Consider the following 22,409-nt stretch of genomic DNA (forward strand, 5'->3'; position numbering starts at 1 on the left):
GGTGTCCTGGCATTGGAGACTGGTTATGGCTGTAAAGTGGCCGGACTGACGTTCTTTCAGGAAGGATCCAAAAGGGTCACGTGCAACCTGCATGTAATGAATCTTTGCTGCAACTTATTTAAGCGACATTGATCACCTTATCATTTTATGATATGTAGGGAGGCAAATATCGACAAAACATTGGTTGCACATGTTTAAAATGAAACTACAGCAACCAAAGTTTATTTTAATCGATGATACACGTGCACACAGGTAGCTGTTCCAGAGTGGGAACGCCTGCTCTCATACCTGGTGAAGCTTACCTTGACGTCAGAACACACTCCAACAGTCACGAGTGGAGCCACCTGCATTGCTGCACTCGTAAACAAAGAACCACCAGGTAAGTTGACCTTGCCATACTCCATCACTTATGTATTATTTTGTGACCCACCCACTCACTCACAGGTATTTGTTTTGTGTATTTTTGTGTCTATTTATTACCTGAAGGAGGTTGTTTTCACCACTGTTTGTGTGTTTGTTTGTCTGTGTGCACGATATCTCAAAAAGTTGTGGACGGATTTGGACGAAACTTGGTGGACAGGTTGGGAGTGTGACAAGGACAAATTGATTCGATTTTTGTGAAGATCCAGATCCAGATCCAGATACAAGAAATTTTGAGTGATTCTTCACCATTGAGAGGGCCAACAACGATGCATAACATAATATTGTTACGGATCCGGGATTGGAGTTCGACCACGAGGGTAAGCACTCGCATACCCTCGCCCCTTCGCCCCCCCCCCAAACACCTGGCCCTGAGGCCCCTGGGAACAGATAACTCCGCACGCCAGCAGGTTGCTAAGCCAGCACGAACGTCAATGAGCACTGCCAATCCTGACAGGGTTACATACTTTGCGTGTCACTGTTTCCTGTGGATTGACCGTAACAAGCGGGTTTCGTTTCCCTCGATGCATACTTGTGGTAACTTAACGTATCAAGTGCAGCCGAGCAGAGCTGCCAAGTACGCAAGACCGCCTGGCAGAGACTCTCTGCGGAAGACCGAATGCGGCGGACTCTCTGTGGAAGACCGAATGCGGCAGACTCTCTCTATGGAAGATCGAATGCGGTGGACTCTCTGTGGAAGACCGAATGCGGCAGACTCTCTCTATGGAAGATCGAATGCGGTGGACTCTCTGTGGAAGACCGAATGCGGTGGACTCTCTCTGTGGAAGACCGAATGCGGTGGACTCTCTGTGGAAGACCGAATGCGGTGGACTCTCTCTGTGGAAGACCGAATGCGGCAGACTCTCTCTATGGAAGATCGAATGCGGTGGACTCCCTCTGTGGAAGACCAAATGCGGCGGACTCCCTCTGTGGAAGACTGAATGTGGCGGACTCTCTGTGGAAGACCGAATGCGGCAGACTCTCTCTATGGAAGATCGAATGCGTTGGACTCTCTGTGGAAGACCGAATGCGGCAGACTCTCTCTATGGAAGATCGAATGCGGTGGACTCTCTGTGGAAGACCGAATGCGGTGGACTCTCTCTGTGGAAGACCGAATGCGGTGGACTCTCTCTGTGGAAGACCGAATGCGGTGGACTCTCTCTGTGGAAGACCGAATGCGGCAGACTCTCTCTATGGAAGATCGAATGCGGTGGACTCTCTCTGTGGAAGACCAAATGCGGCGGACTCCCTCTGTGGAAGACCGAATGCGGCGGACTCTCTGTGGAAGACCGAATGCGGCGGACTCTCCGTGGAAGACCGAATGCGGCGGACTCTCTCTGTGGAAGACCGAATGCGGCGGACTCTCTCTGCGGAAGACCGAATGCGGCGGACTCTCTCTGCGGAAGACCGAATGCGGCGGACTCTCTCTGCGGAAGACCGAATGCGGCGGACTCTCTCTGCGGAAGACCGAATGCGGCGGACTCTCTCTGCGGAAGACCGAATGCGATGGACTCTCTCTGCGGAAGACCGAATGCGGCGGACTCTCTCTGCGGAAGACCGAATGCGGAAGACCGAATGCGGCGGACTCTCTCTCTGCGGAAGACCGAATGCGGCTGTCTCTGTCTCTCTCTTCTCTTCTCTTCTCTTCTCTTCTCTTCTCTTCTCTTCTCTTCTCTTCTCTTCTCTTCTCTTCTCTTCTCTTCTCTTCTCTTCTCTTCTCTTCTCTTCTCTTCTCTTCTCTTCTCTTCTCTTCTCTTCTCTTCTCTTCTCTCTCTCTCTCTCTTTTCTCTCTCTCTCTCTCTCTCTCTCTCTCTCTCTCTCTCTCTCTCTCTCTCTCTCTCTCTCTCTCTCTCTCTCTCTCTCTCTCTCTCTCTCTCTCTCTCTCTCTCTCTCTCTCTCTCTCTCTCTCTCTCTCTCTCTCTCTCTCTCTCTCTCTCTCTCTCTCTCTCTCTCTCTCTCTCTCTCTCTCTCTCTCTCTCTGGAAGACCGAATGCGGCGGACACCCCATGTTAATTATTTGTTTATTTTTTATTTGTGTGTCTTTCTCAGCAAATTTTCTTCCTGTTCTTCCAGGGCCCAGGCTGGATGTGCTTTTGAAGGACATCTTGAAGAACCTCGATGAGAATTTGTCAGTGGATAGGCAACATGGCTGCCGTTTACATGCACTCAAGTTGTTACTCTGGGTAACTATGCTTGTTTATCCATTCTTCATGTTTGTTGTATGAAAACTAGTCATTGTTAATGTGTGCCCTCGTTTCTCCAAATTTATTTGCCGAACCTGACATCACTGTCAATAATAAATGGTGCTCCCCAGCATGCCCATTGGGTTATTCTTTTCCCTTCCGTGATACTTGCAGGTTACTAAGGCCGTGGTTCTGCGTTATCACCTGACAGCCCCCGAGTTTGTCAACAAGGTTTGCTACAGAAATTGGATCATTCTGTTTCACTGAACAAATAAAATCTTTCAATATTGCTCACCAACAACCCATTTTGCCATATACAGTTGCTGTTGCTGCTTGGTGACACTGAGCTGGGTGTAGATGCAGCCGATGGCTTCCACCTATTAGTGACAGAGAGTTCTTTTTTGTTGGGACCAGCTGCCAACGCTGACATACGTCTGCTCTACCGGCAGCGCTTGTACACAGAGCATGCGGCGTGTCTACTCATCGGAGCTAACGCGGATGGTGGTAGGCTGTGCGTCTGTGAAAATAGTTGGTTGTTGTGTGCTTGTATCATCAAAATTCAAGACTCCTGCCCTCATCTACAGGGGCAATGCATCAGCGGTATGGCGCATCTCAGTGATTAACGTCACGGTCCGGATTAGTAACAATCCAGGTCAAACATGTATTTGATTGTGAAATGTCCTCCATGCTGATGGCAAGTGCAATCAACGAGTTGATATTGGTGGTGGTTAATCCTTGTTATTTCCTCGTAGATAGAAGAAGCAACTCTCTACAGGCTTTAGCGCACCTGCTCGCTGCGCTCCCTCGCCAAGCTCTGGTCGCTGAGCTGCCCACGGTGAGACGTGCTCCTAACGATCGATTGTGCATATGCATGCACGCATGTGTACGTACACAAACTTACATGCACACACACATGCAGGCACATTGTGAATGTTCACAAAACACGACTCATCCATTTATCGTAGCTACACCTTCAATGGACCGGCATGGCGTGGCGATTGCGAATGAGAACGTATTGTGCACCGCTTACCGCAGCACGAAAACGGTGAATGGATTACTTATTTATTTAGTTAGGTTCCAATTGTGCGTGGAGTCAGGCGAGCTGTGCAGTGAGCCAATGGGTGGAAGACGCAGCTCGACTAATTAGGTGTGCTGGCCTTTTTGCCGTGTTATGTCACGTGGTATCTGTTAACCAATGAAATTGCATATCGATGAAAAGGCAAAAAAGTGATCTTTAAAGGCTTAGGGGGTGGATGAAAATACCCTGAGGACAATCCTCGGATCATACTTGGACTGTGTGCCAAATTTAGTGGTTGTCGGTCCAGCGGTCCTTGCAAAAAATGTGAACAAACAAACAAACAGACAAACAGACAGGCATTCGATTAATCTGATTTTATTTACTCATATTTATTTATTTATTTGTATATATATTGTTGTAGATTTCCGCCCGTTCGGCGTGCGCACGACCTTTTCAGCCCAATCCAGGCCGCACGTCCACCGAACGCGACAATCTAGTCGTAGCTTCCGGACAAACGCCAAAACCCAGCTACGGGTGTTTTTAATACACCATAAACCAGCTAATTCTTCTGTCCACGCTCTACATGGTCGATCGCCGAATTATCGATATACCTAACTATTCGCGCGGACAGAAATACCGGGAGTTTATACCTCGACGGGACCTGCACGAAAACGAGCCGCTTAAGCAGCTCGTTCATATGCGATTGCCGAGCGGTTTTATCTCGCCAAGTCCCGTCGGACAAGATGTACGTTTTATCGGCTTTAAAAGCCAGCTAATTCTCCGTACGCACCATATAGCAGTCAATGGAGAAAGTGATGCGACGAGCGGGTTGACATTCAAACAATGGGGGATTTATTGTCACACGTAAGCAGTCAATGAGTGGGGATAGGGGACAAGACACATGCAAAATAGGATGGTCCTTATTCCTCAACTTCGGACTTTCTAAGCTCCAACCCCCGGGATTCATTGGAATAGTCGAGAAAACTCTTCTGGTGTTTTTATTTCAAATTCCAACAACATTTACCTCTCCCTCATCGACCTTGAAGTTTAGCCTCAGTTTCTCGGGGCGGCTGACATTAGAACGACAACGTATCGACCTGTGCTGAACTTTAAAATGCTCCTGTAATGTGTATTACTCGTTCTTCTCACCGCCCCCCTAACAATTTATTTTATTTTCAGGGTGAAACTTCAAGGTCGATGAGGGAGGGGTAAATGTTGTCCGATTGGAATAAAAAAAGTTCACCAGGAGAGTTTTCTCGACTATTCCAATGAATCCCGGGGGTTGGAGCTTAGAAAATCCGAAGTTGAGGAATAAGGACAACCCTTATGCAAAAGCCTACAGCCGATTTCTATCGGAATGCAAGTATATAAAGGCACTTAACAATTCTACTTATAAGACAGGGCCCACAGACTTCCATGCAAAACCCAAGAAAGAACAGAATCGGGGTCGTGAGCCTTTAATGCACTCATTGCCCTGAGAGACCGGAACAGGCCCTGAGAGACCGGGCAGGTTACCTCGTCACCCTTGTGGTGACTCGATGGGTCTTTGTTATCAGCAACCCCTGGTGTATCCGTTCGGTCCGGTGCGTCGTGAACGCGCCAGTCGCTTGGGTGGCTTGACCAGCAGCTTGTACGGTTCCCCTCGGTCGTCCGGCCTTCACTGCGGCCTGGTCGGTCGGGCCTAGCCGACGACGCGCTGGAGGAGTGAACGGGTCTTTCACCCGACCGCTTGAATCTTTGAGGTTGTTTGTTTTCCTCCGTGTTCTATTTTTGCGTTGACACACAGGGGCAGAATAATTCCCATGTCTGCTTCCTGACCAGAGCAATCTACCCGAGGTCCACTTTGCTTTTATTTGCGCACACATATTGCTACAATTTTTTTGGAAATGTTGCTCTTGGTAATTTTGTCCTGTATCCTGAGAGTCAATAAATGTACGACAACCGATCGTAGTCTGTCGAGTTATATTACAATTTTATACTGTGTTTTATTTGCGTAGTTATTTAAATTGTGATGTGTTTATTGCTGGTTGCTGCCGACCTTCCTCCATATTTTCTCAAAACTCGGGAACCTACCCCTCCGCCCCCCCCCCTTTCCCAGAGGCCCTTAGTTTTCACTATTGCAATTTTAACAATCGTGGCATTTTCCATAAATGTAACCCCCATGATATTTGAGGATTTACTGTATATTGTTTTTGTCCCCATCTCTCAGTGGTGAAGAATCCCTTTAAAAAGTTGATAAAACTCTCGTATCCAGATCGTCACCAAAATTGAATCAATTTGGCCTTGTCACAAACCCCACCCGTCCACCAAGTTTCGTCCGGATCCGTCCATAACCTTTTGAGATATCGTGTTCACAGACAGACAGACAGACAGACAGACAGACAGACAGACAGACAGACAGACAGACATGAAAACATAACCTCTGTCCACCTTCGGTGGTGGAGGTAATAAATTCATGTTTGTCTCTGATTTATGGTCGGATCGTGTAAATGATTCTACAGATGGTTTAAGAGGCACGGCTCGTGAAGACTTCACAGACGCTTCAATGGTTTTCCAGACTTTGAAATTTGCTGCTGATGAAGGCAACACTGAGCTCCTGAAGAAGGAATCTTTAGTCGGTAGCATATTGTGTAGCAATTAAATGTGATGAGAAATAATTTATTTTGGTGAAAATCGTGGAATATGTTTCAATGCATCCAAAGACTTATTTCAATTTGTCCCGATCTCCCCATACCTGGCAGCTCTCACCGCACTTGCTCAGCTGGATGGCCGAACCGCACGTGGCGGTGCAGGCCGCGGCTGTGGCCTTGTTGCTTGTGGCTCTAGAACATTCTCCGAAGCCTTTGGAACCGCAGGTGGCTTCTTTCCTTACTTGCCTACTACCTCTGACACGGAGCCCAAGCATGGTAAGTACCACCAAGCTGTCTTTTCCTAACACCAAGTCCAATGTGCCAGGTACAACAGAAATGTACAAATTTGTCGCTTGGTTGGCACTGCATTTTGATTCCTGACCCTATGATGCCGTAACAAACCAGTTGAATTCCATGGAACTTTTTTTGTTGTTCTTATTGTGTCCAAATTGCTTTCTCGTGTGATAATATTGTTAGGGATCCGCCTCGGGGTGGATGATAAGGGGAGCTCTTCCGATGGATTACCCGATGGTCCTGAAGCCGCCGTACCGCGGACAACTCCGCGGCGTGACGAGTTGCTAAGTAATTGCAGACGCGATCTGAGACTCATCCAAAGATAATCCCACTTTACTTTCCCGGCAAATTAAACATCCCAGATGGGGAGCTGTGCTTCCAATGCACCACCGAGATCAAGATATGGCCGAGCGTAACTGTAGGGGTGGACACGTTGGCTACCGACTACCCATAACGGAACAGCGGGGGAGAACTCCCTGTTTTGCAACACACTATGTCCAATCAATACAATCTGGCAATTTGAAAAAGGGTCATTTAACAGAAGGCACATATGTACAGTACAAGCAGTGTCACAGAGAGAAATCCTTGTTCTAAGCACAGAATCCCCTTACTCAGTCAACTTGTGACAGATCCATGAACACCACTTTCATGCCAGGAAAAAAAGAGAGGTAAGAAGATAGACAAAGGAGTGAAGAAGATGGAGAGGGTGGGGGTGATTTGTGTGCTTTGAGAGGTGTCGAGGGTGAATGCGTGGGTGTTAGTTGAGAAGTGTCAGGTGTGAATGTCAGTTAGCCCGAAAAAGGACAGTTGGTGCTTTTGTTGATTGCTCTTTGCATCCAAAGCTATGAGACAGGGATAGTAAGAAGAAGGTCTATGTGAGTCGGTGTGTTTGACAACTGCGCCCAGGAGCTTTCACTGGATCGGCCTTTCTGACTCGGACTGGTTTCTCGTTCACTGTTGCTTACCGTCCGGGCTTCATCGTTCCCTCCAGGCACCAGCTTTCTCTCCAGGCTCCACCCAACTCGGTCTCCCAGTTCCCAGATGCAGCTTCGTTCTGACCTTTATAGACGCAAATGTCCTTCCACCACACCCGCATGTCTCTCGATCCAACTTTCTCCAATGGTGGGCTGTGCGAACTGGTGAAGCACATTGGTTGCTCGAAGTTTGGCGGGGCGGGGGTCCCGCGATGGGGCGGGTGCCAAGGGTTGGGCGGCGCTATTACTGCATTGTCGTTTCCCACCCTCCAGCTGTGCAACAGCGAACACTCAGTCCTTGTGGAGTTTGTGAATTTGTGGTGTGGTGTGGTGTAACGTGTGTTTGGATACGTGCTTGAGATGGAGCTGGGAGAGATAGCTGAAGAATGGCAATGGGGGAATGCTACGACAAACCCAACGCATTTTCCCTTCCCATACTGGATGCTGGATTCCCAAGTTAGTGAACACAATATACTACAGAATAACTATGCTTGGGTTTTTATGTTTTGGTATTTGCTACCCCAGGAGTCTCCAGAATCTACAACAAAATAATTATTATTGGGAGTCTTGCCCCACACCCGAACTATGAAGAAATGGTCCTGCATCAGTAAAAAAAAACCTTTTCCATGCAGCTTCGAGCCAGTCGCACATGTTTATCAAAGGTGTGGGAAGGCAAGTTGGAATACAAGTCATGTTTGTGGGTGTAAAGGGAAAATAACCTTTTGATTCGCTGTCGTAAGAGGTCTTCTATGAGTTTTAGACAACTACTGACGTTTTCCGACCATGCTACGAGCTTGACACTCCAAAATATGGAGGGTGGAAGACTGGTGGGTGTGGGTGTGGGTGTGGGAGGGGGTATTTATACATGAGGAGGAAAACGAGGAATCTTACTATCATGGAGTGTAAGAGTTCGAGTCCACTTAGATCAATGCCAATCTTTCTGATCACGATTTCAAGCACAAATTTGTCATTATATTGAAGACTAGCAAATACCAACCGTCGCTTCACTGACGGTAATGTTAAAGGGGGGGAGGGAGAGAAAGAAGGGGGGAAAAGGGACAGAGGGGTAGGGGAGAGAGAGCAGGGAGAGTGAAGAGGTGGAGGGGAAAAGAGAGAGGAGGGAGGGGGAAGGGAAGACAGGGGAAGGTGAAAGGAAGGGAAGGCAGACATGCGGTGGAGTGTAAATTACGATTCATACCGTCTCGTCAAAATGATTCTGCATAGAATGATGGTGAAGATGGAAACAAAATAATGTCTGAAATCCATTCTCTACCGATCATACAATAAACACGGTCCAGAGACAAACTCTCATCCAGATATAAACACCGTCTGGAGAGAGGAAGAGAAGAGGAGAGGAGAGGACAGATGTGGGAGGAGGGTGCTGCACTGTAATGGAAGGGGATAGAGCAAGGATGGGACAAAGAGAGAGAGGTGGGGGTAGGGGACTTTGCAGAGAGAATATGTTATACTTCATGAACAATACACACACACACACACATACACACACACACACACACACACACACACACACACGCTTGGCCGATATCGGCAATTTTTCGGGAATCGGCAGGTTGGAGTCAGTGTGATTACCAACTACGGTATGTACTGTATCCAACCCAGAAACCTTAAGTAGCTTTCACCGAAAAACAACGTTACATTTATATAGACCTTTGAGGGAGATGTTCACAAACATTAATCTTTATAAACAGCTGAATGTGACGACTAGAAAATAATATTCCCCTCAGTAATTTAGAAAACACGTTGATACAGCAAACGGCTTGGAAATCGGGTGTTATTTCACAACAACTCGCTCGGGGCGACGGAGCACGGACCACGCGCTCGGGGCAACGGAGCACGGACCACGCGCTCGGGGTGACGGAGCACGGACCACGCGCTCGGGGTGACGGAGCACGGACCACGCGCTCGGGGTGACGGAGCACGGACCACGCGCTCGGGGTGACGGAGCACGGACCACGCGCTCGGGGGACGGAGCACGGACCACGCGCTCGGGGCGACGGAGCACGGACCACGCGCTCGGGGCGACGGAGCACGGACCACGCGCTCGGGGCGACGGAGCACGGACCACGCGCTCGGGGCGACGGAGCACGGACCACGCGCTCGGGGCGACGGAGCACGGACCACGCGCTCGGGGCGACGGAGCACGGACCACGCGCTCGGGGCGACGGAGCACGGACCACGCGCTCGGGGCGACGGAGCACGGACCACGCGCTCGGGGCGACGGAGCACGGACCACGCGCTCGGGGCGACGGAGCACGGACCACGCGCTCGGGGCGACGGAGCACGGACCACGCGCTCGGGGCGACGGAGCACGGACCACGCGCTCGGGGCGACGGAGCACGGACCACGCGCTCTGAATGAATGTCGTGGGCAAAAGCGTCCGCAGTGAGTGAACTATTCGCTCAGAAGAACGTAGCATGGATGCGCGATTGACTGGAAGTCCATCGGCAAGTGGCTTAAGCACTCATGCAAGCACTCCAATAAAATGGTTGATAAGGAATGGTTGGCCAGGCTATCACTGCATATTATATAGGATCTCTTTAACTTTAAAGCCAGTCTTCACCGCACACGCAGCAGTTAATGAAATAAAATTAATTCATTCAAATACTGACTTTATCCATAAAAGAGTTGCAGCATAAATGCAGAACAACCCTGGAGACGTCACAAAGTTCAATCGCCCATGAAAAAATAAACATCGCTGATAATCCGCCATCTTGCCTGCTCGTCTGTGCACGCACCACATGGTACATCGGTTTGGGGTCCACAAAAACGTTATAACTTTTTTTTTTTTTTACGTCCGGTTTTTTTTTTTTTTTTACCAGATTTGCTTTGAATCCCTGTAGAGCATCTCGCGAAACTTCCGAAAATATAGACACAGATCTGGCAAACGCTATGGATAGGCATTCCCTCTGGAGAACAGGTTGTGAGGTCTCGCAGTGAGTGCATTAAATCATATAGCTCAATGAAGCTGGTTAATTTTGGCACGTTCCTAAATCATTTGTTCACTCAATATAATTCTCCAAACAGTAGAAAAAGATAAGTTTAATGCTTTGGAAATTTCACAATTTCTTGTGTATCTATGGAGGAGGGAACATAGCCTTGTTTGCTTAAATTAAATCGGTATATCGACTTAGTTGTAAGACTCGTTATTTCATTAAATTATCAGATTTCACAACAGATTTAGACACTCATTTAGTCCGGACGATATCCAATCCTCAAAACCGAAATAATATTTCGATGATATACATTAATTAGTCCGTGAGAGTAGATCGTGGAAAATCGTATCACATCTTGCATGAAATCGCTCCAAACTCCAAATTTGAAAACTTATAGTAATTACAAAAGCGATGTATACAGCGATTCGTGGCTATGATGAATCGGCATTCGATATGAGTGAGGAAAGTGGGAAAAATAACTTTATCGTTGTGAAATCGTTGCAGCCTGTCCCAAGACAAGGCATGGTTGACCAGGCAAAAAAACATGGTGGCTTCAGACCCCAGCGAGGTTACCCAGGAAACACCTTTAGGCACCAGAGAGCGACCTGGCCGAGGATCGCCTGATGAAGGATAGAATTAAATAAGGCCGTTGATTATCTTCAAAAGGGGCGTTTTAATTAATCCAAACAACCAATTTTCACTTTTGCATTTCCTTGGAGTTTTCTTGGCATGCATGCAAAGTTTCAGACTGATAGGTTTTATGGTTTTGGGGTTATGAAGGAAACACACACACACACGCATTGACATTTATTAGTACAGATATGTATCCATATTGTTGAATTTATTGTAGTTATTATTGACTAACACTTTGTCTTAACAGAATAAATGAAGGATGAATACATTTGAGAGAGATAAAATTTACATGAACAGTCTGGTTATGCTCTGGAGTTCATTACACAAAATTGTTGGGAAAAGACTGATCAAACGTAATCCATAAATTAACTGGAGAGTTTATAGAACACGATACCCCGGCACATTGTGTGTGTGTGTGTGTGTGTGTGTGTGTGTGTGTGTGTGTGTGTGTGTGTGTGTGTGTGTGTGTGTGTGTGTGTGTGTGTGTGTGTGTGTGTGTGTGTGTGTGTTGGGGGGGGTGAGATATCACCATGGAGCAGATAGGAATGTATAGAGTAGCATGGTCTGTGTAGGAGACGTTAGCCATCTCGATGTACAAGTCGGGAAACATTAGCTGAATAATTGTCTTGTTTGAATGTGTGCCATAAAAGGGGTGGTGGTGGTAAAAATTATTCAGGGATTATGGTTGAGGAAATTGTGTGTAAAACCTCTTTGGAAACCTCCACCGGGGGGTGCTGGGAGACTTGGCCAAAGACGGAATGAAGCTATGGATTGCCTCGGATGGGCGGAGCGTTGCATCAAGAGAAGAGGGAGGAGCCTGATCGAGTAGCTTTTGTCTGAGAAGAATGAGAGGGAGGACATTGGAGTTCGTTCTGTGGAGAACAAATATTGAGGGGAGTCTAGTCTGAGAAGAGGAGGTTGTCCTGCCTGTTGTCTTCACATTGTGCTGTACATCTGCCTATTGCTTCGTCTCCCCATCGTCTGCCTTGCCCGTTCGTCGACCTGCCTGTCTTTGTCTCCTCATCGTCCTGCTCATCCCTCATCGCCTGTATATCAACGAAGTATATTGACCGTATAAAAATCTGCGCTCATTCAAGGGGTCTACATGGGGGGGAGGGGGGGGTTGAGTAACTGTCACTCCTGATTGAGGTGAGCTTCAGGATACGTGGTCCTATTTTTATTTTCATATAAAAAGAGCACGCTGATCCTGTGACATGACACTGACGTCATGTCTGTGTCATGTCATAGGGTCAGTATGCTCTTTTCATTAAAATTATTATTCCTCACTGCAAACCTCTTAATTTGGGATCAGCAGGGCAGAGACAGTGTTCGTGTGGCTAACAGGTCATGCAGTAAGTGCTGTGATGGGTAAAGAGGTCAAGGAAAATGTGTGTGCGTGCCTCCACAGAGTGTGCGAATTGCAGCTCTAAAGTGCCTCGCTGCCATCACTTGCTTTCCACCATACTTGGTAGGTCCACCTGCACTTCTCACCTTTTGTCTTGCCTTGTATTTGGTTTTCGATCCATCGATTAAAGTGGTCCTAATGTATGATAAATTGTTCATCAAGTGTACTAGAGCCTGATCTATAGGCTACAATGGGATCCTTTATCCAAGGTAATGCAAGCATAGTGGACAGTCAGCTTAATGGCCCTTTGCATGATGAGTGATGCATCTCCCCTGATAGGGCATCTGTTTGGAATTTTTAAAATTGCATTTCAACTTGGGGGTGGAGATCATGGAGATTTGGAACTGCTGATCTTGGATGGAGAACTTTCTCCACCCAGGTAAACTTGATATTTTTACCTGCACCAGCGAAGGTGAAGGAGGTTATGTTTTCACCCCTCTCTGTCTGTCTGTCCGTCCGTCTGTTAATCGCCTACAGGTCACATTTCAAAACCGATCGTCATGAAACTACCAAATTGTGGAGGTAGTCTCAACTGAAAAGCCTATTGATTGAGGTCAAAGGTCATCTTGAGGTCAAATCTCTAAAATCGTCATTTTTCATCGGATTGAATTGAAAGTTGAACAGGATTTGCATATTGCAGCACTGAATTGGGAAACCAACTATTTTTTGATATCAAAAGGTCAAAGGTCAACTCGAGGGCAAACATCTAAAGTCATCAATTTTCAAATGAAAAATCAAACATTTTATTAGTACAACAAGATTTCTATCTGCATTTCAATAAAATAGGCATTATCAAAGCTTATCGACTTGTACTCCTCGGGATAAAACCGCAAGTAGATGAAGAAGAAGCACCAAACTCTCGTTTATAAAGTTACAATGTAATGTCCTCAACGTTGATTGGTTGAGGGAAAGGACAGGATTACCGGATTGGGAGAACCATCGGGCATCATGAATAATGAGTAGGCGGAAACATAATGCTAATTAGCTGAGGGCTATTTGGGGGAGGGGGGGAGTGGTGGTTTTCATGATGACTCAATGTTGACTGCAGTACACTTGTCACACAGTCAAGCCATCATATTCATCACAGATATGAAGTTCGGACAAATTATTTCTGTCCACGAAGAATCTAATTGGTTGACCTGATGAATGTGGCCTCCATTGCACGAAGGTGAGCTAAACTGCGTCCTCTACTCTGGATTTTAAACCAGCCGATACGATATTGCTCTGCACACATGAGGATTATTCAGTAAATGTTAACCAATTGCAGAGGCACAGGGAATCGTCGTACGATGTACATTCTTACAAGCCCGAGTTGGTTGTCTGTGTTCGGATGACTGACCCTGTTTGGTCCCCAAAGTGACGTGTTGTTCAATACAATCCTTCAATCTCACAGGTGTGCGGCCCACATACCCAACATCACACTGGCAGTGAAATTTGTAAATAATCTTACTTGTATGAGAGGCGGGCCGAACATCTTTTTGGACTGATGGAAGCAACCAGTGGGTTGTGAAAATCACTCGTGGTCGAACAGCATCGTAACAATGGGACACTGTCTGCTTGATCTGGTTTTCAAAAAGTTGAGGAACTTTGCCTTTCCAAGGTAGACAGACGTAGGTATATCTGACATTTACCAGGTCCGATTAATTATAGGATTCTTTGGTGTGTTCAGGAATTTGTGTGTGTGTATATATATAAGGTCCGTCTAAAAAGTAACGGGGCTGAGCCTGCTGTGTGCTCCACTTGCACAACTTGAATGAACGGGTTGCATCACAGTCTTTTGCAACATTCCAGCAATATATATGATTGGTGATGGTTGACTGCGCTCATTGTGTGATTTTTTAAAGGTCGTGCTTTACATGTTGGCTAGTCTGAGTCGTCGTGCTACGAGTCGTGAGCAGAGAACCAATCTGAAGTTTCTTGCCGAGCTTGGCAAAACACCTTCGGAATCCTTCGCTATGCTGCAGCAAGTCTACGGGGAAGAGTGGCACAAGCGGTTCAAAGGGGGGCGGGAGGAGGTTGAAGACGATCCGCGGTCTGGAAAACCATCAACGAGCAGAACGGCAAACAACATTGAGCGTGTGAAGCAGATGGTGCACGCAGATCGTCGACTCATGGTGCGGATGATTGCTGAGGAACTTTCCATCAACAAGGACACTGTCTAGAGCATCATCACTGAAAATATCGAAATGCACAAGGTGTGTGCAAAGATGGTCCCCAAGCTGTTGTCTGAGGACCAGAAACAGCAGAGTCACTGTCCGTCAGGACATTATCGAGCGCCTCGAGGACGATCCAAACCTGCTCGGGAGAGTCAATACTGGCGATGAATCGTGGATATTCGAATACGATCCCAAGACCAAACGGCAGAGTTGTCAGTGGAAAAGTCCGGCATCACCAAGACCAAAGAAAGCAAGGATGTCGAAGGTCAAAGTGATGCTCATCACGTTTTTTGACATCAAGGGCATCATCCACTTCGAGTTTCTACCACAGGGTCAAACAGTGAATCAATACGTGTACAAGGAGATCCTCCGGCGCCTTATGAGATCAGTCCGGGACAAAGGGAGGGATCTGTGGGAGAACAACGCCTGGGTGCTCCACCATGACAACGCCCCTGCTCACATGTCCTGAGCATCTGACAGTTTCTGGCGGAGAGGAACGTGCCAACTCTGGAGCAACCCCCGTATTCCCCAGACTTGGCCCCTTGTGATTTTTTCCTATTCCCCAAGCTCAAGGGGGTGATCAAGGGGACCCGATTTCCTGATGTGGAGGCCATCAAAAGGGCCGTGACGATGGAGCTCCGGAGGATTCCAGAAGAAGCCTTCCGGGGTGCATCGAAGCGTGAAAGAAGAGGATGGACAAGTGTGTGAGACTGGAGGGTAACTATTTTAAAGGGGACAAGCTGCGATTTCAATATATTTTTTGGAATAAAATTTCTGTGAAGTCAGTCCCGTTACTTTTTAGACGGACCTCGTATGTACACCTATTGATGATCTGTTCAGGATACCCATTCTCAAGAAGAATCGTCTCGATGGTCTCAATGGTCTCAATTTCAGCATGGAGTTTATCTGTGGAGTCGATCTTTCTTGCTCTATTGACCAAGATACCAATCAATCCAATCTTGTATCTTGAGGAACTGTAAGAGTCCCACCAAGTACACTGTCCGGTAAAAGTAGACTTACGGTCGACTGTGGTTTTATAAACGTTGGCCGATTTCTCAACTAAGACGTCCAAGAAGGGAAGTACGCCGGAGAGTTCCATCTCCAAAGTGAACTCAAGGGTTGGCTGGAGAGAGGTTAGGTATAGTATGCCAAGAAGACTTTACATGCTGAGGTTGACTCAAAAACAGCTAAGATGTAATCCACGTACCGACAACCAACTCGAGCTTGTAAGAATGTACAAAGTACGACAACTATTCCCTGTGCCTCTACAATTGGTTACCATTTACTGAATAATCCTCAGTGTGCAGAGCAACATCGTTTCGGCTGGTTTAAAATCCTGAGTAGAGGACGCAGTTTAGCTCACATTTGTGCAATGGAGGCCACAATCATCAGGTCAACCAATCCCACACTTTGTAGACAGAAATAATTTGTCTGAACTTTATGTCTATTTTGACTATGATGGTTTGACTGTGTGACAACTCGACGACAGTCAATTGAGTCATCATGAAAACCACCCCTCCCCCCAAATAGCCCACAGGTAATTAGCATTACGTTTCCGCTGGCACTTGATGATTCATCTCTGCCTAATCATTATTCGTGATGGTTCATTTCCACCTCCTCATTAATCATGATGCTCTGTGGTTCTACCATTTGGGTAACCTCGTCCTTTCTTTCTCTCAACCAATCAACGTTGAGGACATTACATTGTAACTTGATAAACGAGAATTTGTTGCTTCTTCTTCATCTGCTTGCGGTTTTTATCCTGAAGAGTGCAAGTCGAGAAGCTTTGATAATGTCCATTTTGTTGAAATGCATAACTGAAAAATCGTCAATTTACATCCGATGAAGTTGAAAATTAAACAGCAATTGCATAGTGCATCACTGAATTTGGAAACCAACTATTTTTGAGGTCAAAGGTCAACTCAAGGTCAAACTTCTAAAATTTCCCATTTCAATCTGAAAAATCCATTTTCATCCGACTGACCGAAGGTTTGATTAAGATTGTCCATTTTAATATTAATGAAATGGGAAATTTGTATCCATGGCAACCTTTGGAGGTGGGGGGGGTGGTCTATTATGTAAGTATTGTGCTCTGCATGACCTCTTTTTCTTGTTTGTTTGTTTGTCTGTACAGGATATCTCAAAAAGTTGTGGACGGATTCAGATTAAACTTTGTGGGCAGGTTGGGTGTGTGACAAGGACAAACTGATTAGATTTTGGTGAAGATCCCGATAAGGATAGTAGAATTTTTAAAGTGATTCTTCACCATTGAGAGATGGGGCCAGAAACGATCTAGTTCTGTATAACATGATATTTAAAACATGTATTGGGCCCGATATGTTCTCGTGGATCAGGCATTACGTGGCGGAGGTATGCGCTAGACCGAGTGTCCGAGTTATTTCTGTGCTTCCGCTTCCCACGGCATTATGTTTTTTGGGTTTTCTGTCCTTCCTCACCAGGATTTGTTACCATGATAACTTGTGAACCGCTGAAGGGATGTTTACCGAACTGAGTACAAAGATATATTATGAGGTCAAGATGAACTGATTCGATTTTGTGGTCAAATGTCATGTGACTGTTTCGTTGATCGTAGCAGATTTTCATTACCACAATAACTTGTGAACCGGATTTTGACCAAATTTGGTTTCACTATGAACTGCAATACAAAGATAAACTGATTTAGTTTTGGGTTCAAAGGCCTAAGGTCGTGTCCATTAATTCAAAGTCTGTGTTACTGCAATAGCTTATGAACCATTCAAGAGCATTCAACTATAGTTGACACTTCTGGACGAATCCAGAGATGGAACGATTCAATTTTAGATTGAAGAAGTCAAAGGTCAGGTGCCCTTTGCAAATCATTTTGCAGAGCATGGCTCGAGGTTGAAGCATCTGATGTCTCTCTTCTACTCGTCTCTTCTCTTTCTCTCCCACAAGGGACCTTTAATTCTCCATCGAGTGGAGCAATCTCCATTGACACATTCACATCAAATTATATCTTCTCGTTATTTTATTTTATTTTATTCTTGTGTGGAAACTGTTGATCTGGGTTTGAACTAAATTATGAAACTCTCAATAGAAGTTTTGTATCTTTCATGATTAGTAATTATCCTTGATTGTTGGTACGTCCCGAGTGTAAGCACATACTGCGATTGACCATGTGTGTTTCAGCTGTTACCGCACTGGATGATCGTTCAGCATGCCCTCGCCGCCGCTCTCGATGACAAGAAGCGGTTGGTTCGACGCGAGGCGATTGAAGCACGAGGACGGTGGTGAGAGACCCGGCACGCTAAATGACTAACGACCTCTTGTTCTGATCCGGCCTCTTCCTCCTTTTGAGGTCGAATTGGAGAAAAACAAGTGAAATCCTTCAATACAGCGCGTGTGGTGAAGCAAATGAGTACACTAATGTTAAAATATGCAATTTATGCCTTTTCAGTTTAAAAACAATTAAAAAGCGTACTTAATATTTGAAATGTAAAAATCTTGTTATTATTGTGTTAAGCACCTTTATATATAACAGAAGGAATGAAATCGTTCGATACAGCGTGGCAGGAAGCCGCAAAAGAATGATGTAAAATAAGAACTTAGCGTTCGGCGATCGGCGCGAAATGCGATGGTGGGCGGAAATGACGTCTTTGGCGCAAAATGCGATGGTGGGCGGAAATGACGTCTTTCGGCGCGAAATGCGATGGTGGGCGGAAATGACGTCTTTCGGTCGTTCGTACATGAGAGGGGCGCGTTTCTTGCTTTTTTTTTCCGTCAAGCAATAAATTCAATGGTTTTCACATATATAACACGTTAGTTTCACAAATTTCCATTGAAATAATCGGGTACTTCCGTCAATTGTCGCCATTTCGGTCTAGGTTACACACTGCATCTACCGGACGGCCCTCATTGGCTGTCACAGGCACGTGGGGGAGGGGGGGGGACACCGGAGACGTGGTAGACACCGGGGACATTTCAAACTCGGTGCAATTGTATACAGCGCACGCGCTGTAATTAATGGACTTGTTTGATGTTCCCATCTGAGCACTGAGCTCGTGATGTCAGGATCTGTGGTTCAAATCCTATTTTCCATCGATTTGCCCATTGATGTCACAAGTACACTGATTTGTGCTAATGTTCTCACCTCGATGGTGATTTTTTATAAGAACTCCTCTGGGAACCTTGGATTGCTGTTTGTTTTGTGCACGTTCATGGAAAAAAGTTTAAATCACCGGTAACCACCTTTATCTGTGAAGGACAGTGGTTTTGAGGTGTTCCTCACCCAATATATAACCACTTTACCATGGTGTGCTTGGTCGGCACGGTTCGGGTTTGGTCAATTTGAATGGTGGTCTTTTGCTTTCAAAATGCTCCAGACATCAACTCGTAATTTGTGATTTTATTTCGAGTGTCGGTCGTGAATCGGGGTCGTTGTCAGCATGCGAGATCGAAACAATGGCACGCGATCGATGATTTAATTACTAGAAAATGTGACTCGCGTGATTGTGTGCTCTGTGCACGTCACGAGGGGCGCCAACCGCAACACCGACCACTCTCTCTTTTACGTTGCGTTGCTTCTTGGACAATCTGTCAGCGTCAATTTGCTCGAAACAAAACTCTACCTTCATTTAATGTACAAAATATGTTTTTTTTAATGTTCCACTGAGATAATTTTCAATTTTTTTTTTTTTTTAAACTTTGATCAATTATTATCAGTCCATCAACATTTCCAACAATACTGACATTTGGTCAAACTGTGACATTTTGAAAAAAAGGTTGTTCTGGATGTGGCAAGAGAGTAAAAAGAGAAATCAAGACTGAATCGATGATAACGAGTCGGAAATTCAAAACTCGTAATGAGGCGCGTCAAAGAACTCTTACTCATGACTTGCGTGTGGCACAAAAATAAAAAAAACCTTCATCACTCCACTCGTTTTGCAAAAAAATATAAAAAAAAATCTGCGGTGGCAAAACAATGCAATTGAAATCCAACAACTCATCAATCTGTCCTATCCTCGCTGAAAATGGTGTTTTTAACAGACGAGTCTTGAATTTTGATCGAGAGCCTTTCTCCATTGTTTTCAGAGCTCATGATCATTTCTCGACGAGCGTTTTGAATTCAATTCTCGACGTCCTGTTCTCGCCACTGCACCATTCATCTTTGACGCTTCCTGGGTTCATGGGTTTTCCAAGCATTTTCAAGAATGCAAATGTTATTCCGGTTTTCAAAAAGGTGACCAGTCAAATCCAAGCAACTGTCGTGGAATTGGTCTATGATCGGCCGCTGCAAAAAAAAAAAAAATTTTTGGCCAAATTTACACGGTCATCTCGCTTCTCAGCGAAAGAATCTTAAGTGAGTTCGACCATTGATGTGATTTTTCTCTGCGTCAAATCCAGGAGAAACGTCGAAAGCAAAGTCTTCGTGTCTTTGCTGCTTTTGTTGATTTTTTTACCAAGGCTTTTGATCGTCTAAATCGATCTTTATTGTGGCAAACTTTGCGTCGGTTTACTTGTCCAGGCAAGCTAATGTCGCTGATTCATTGTCTGTACTATATGAACGGTCACATCCAAATTAACAATGAGCTGTTGGCCCCTTTTACAGGTATGAAGGGTGTGAAGCAGGGCTGTGTGTTAGCACCAACTTTGTTCACTTTGTATCTTACTGAGGAGATGAGCTCATTTCGAACTTTAAACTGATGTTCACGCATCTGGCCATAGTGAAGCTGTGTTGAGTTGGCCACGTGTATCATCTGAATGACAAGCGATTACCATTGTTACGACAGTGACGTCGTGATCAGGGAGGTCCATTTCAAAAATAATTTTTGTTTTTTTTTTAATGTGAATTTATCGTTTCCACGTGGGAACAATCTTGTCACCATGGTAACAATTGGAAAGACTTGTGTGAAAATGATTATATTCTCGATCAACACAGTCGTGTTAGAAATCGCCCTTTTAACCGTAATCAGTAATCGGTGACTTATTCTGCTTAATTCCTTCTACTCTTTGGAATTATTTGTTGTAAATTAATGATTGTACAAATTGGCCTCATCCTGTCATTGGATGGCGAACGATGATCGCTCGTATCGACGGGGGCATTAGCGGTTAAAGTTGGAACATTAGCATCTGGCAACCTGTCTCGTCGTTTACAATCAAGTTGTTTACTTTTATTTAATTATTTGCACTTTTTTCTGATGCGATGAATATCATGAGGGTATTCTTCTTCCGTTATCTACATTGGAGTTCTTCATTTGTGCATGTTCTTCTTTTTCGAGTTAGTACTCTAATCGTGAATAGTTTCTCTGTCTCTGTCTCTCATAAAGGAGATTTTTATTTATTTATTTTTATAATAATTACGTGGGTCGTTCTTCCAGGTTCCTGTTGGGGTCACCAGGAAGATGACATCGATCCATGTACCTGCTGCCCTCCTCGATTGTCAGTGCTCTGATCAAATGCACAGCCTCCGGTATTACTCCTGTCCAGGTTACGCAAAGGTTGCACAAAGCAAACAGCATTTGCTCCACGAGATTATAAATTAGTTGCATTTGTAATTCGTGAGCCTTGATCTAGGGAATTGTGCGTGTGTGTGCGCACGCGTTCCATCCGACACCGGAGTGATTGTATTTGTTAATTTTTTTTTGATGACCTTTGAGAATCACAATGTATTTGAAAATGTCGTGCAAAACCCCAGCGTCGATCACCATCACCACGCTAGGAGTCCTTTTGATGGGGACTTTGACTCGTCTTGAGAATAAGTTAATCGCACGTCCACAATCGTGCCGTGAAAACATTCTCCACCTGGGGCCACTCCGTTCGTTTAAAAAAGGTCCACGCTCCACAAGGAGCCACTCGCAATGCGTTTGTGCGAACGAGGTTGTTTATTTTCACATTTCTGATGATCACAGAGATCTATTACAATAAACACATGAAAAAGAGAATACCATTTGTGTTTATGGAATGCCAGGGAATTCTTATTTCCATTTAAACATTCAAAATGCGTTCTTTCTTTGTGTGCAGCACAAGGCTGTGAGGTAGCATCATTGGCTGAGGGTGTGGCTGTGCCACTGATGCAATGACCTCTGCTGGTCATTAGGGTCAGGAATGTGTAATTTGTTGACGGTGCCGGCGACGGCTCGCCTACTCTTCACGAAGGACACAGTGGAACACGTCCAGTTTAACATCAATCCAAGGGACCTGCCTGTGAAACATCAAGATGACAGTTTAGAGCTGCGTCAGGATTCGAACCCAGGCCGAAATGGGTTACTGAAGCTCCATCACTTGTCTCTGGATGACGCGTTCTCGGCGATTCGTCGCTCTTCCATGATGGATGTGCCGAGATTCGAACCTCGTTCCCAAGACACCGTATACCATATGAGCACTCGTTTTTCTTGGTGCCGTCTGACTCGATGACACGTGCCATCATCGAAACCAACAGGTATATTTGATACCAACATGGAATACCTTTCAAATGGTCATTGTTAACAATCTTAATCTTGCATGTGTTGCCAATTTGAACCGTGTGGCCTAATTGTTTTACAGCAGGCTTTTGGGAGCTTTAATGTATTACTTCTGGTGTTCTTCCAAACAAATCCATACATAAGACAACCTAAAATGCCAACTGGTATCAATGTACTCTTTTTCATAGGTCGCTGTGAAATGATGAACCTTTTCATTGGTTCAAATGTTAAAGGTAATTATATGTGTGTATATATATATATATATATATATATATATATATATATATATATATATATATATAT

At 45.4% G+C, this 22,409-nt stretch overlaps 1 protein-coding gene across 3 annotated transcripts in view; it reads left to right on the forward strand.

The window, feature by feature from the left end:
• MMS19 (MMS19 cytosolic iron-sulfur assembly component) overlaps positions 1–21,587 on the forward strand; it is a 93,185-nt gene extending 71,598 nt beyond the window's left edge. For all 3 annotated transcript variants that reach the window (XM_085864377.1, XM_085864378.1, XM_085864379.1), the window contains 9 exons: positions 253–379; positions 2,494–2,603; positions 2,778–2,834; positions 2,924–3,107; positions 3,356–3,438; positions 6,363–6,527; positions 12,515–12,574; positions 17,836–17,936; positions 21,024–21,587. In XM_085864377.1, the coding sequence (XP_085720503.1) occupies positions 253–379; positions 2,494–2,603; positions 2,778–2,834; positions 2,924–3,107; positions 3,356–3,438; positions 6,363–6,527; positions 12,515–12,574; positions 17,836–17,936; positions 21,024–21,051 (915 nt within the window). In that variant the 3' untranslated portion in view covers positions 21,052–21,587. The remainder of the gene's footprint in view (positions 1–252; positions 380–2,493; positions 2,604–2,777; positions 2,835–2,923; positions 3,108–3,355; positions 3,439–6,362; positions 6,528–12,514; positions 12,575–17,835; positions 17,937–21,023) is intronic.
• Positions 21,588–22,409: the final 822 nt, after the last annotated feature.

Source organism: Eptatretus burgeri, chromosome 18 (genome assembly GCF_056783735.1).
Source record: "Eptatretus burgeri isolate ZD-2024b chromosome 18, Ebu_testis_v1, whole genome shotgun sequence".
NCBI classification, from domain to species: domain Eukaryota; kingdom Metazoa; phylum Chordata; class Myxini; order Myxiniformes; family Myxinidae; genus Eptatretus; species Eptatretus burgeri.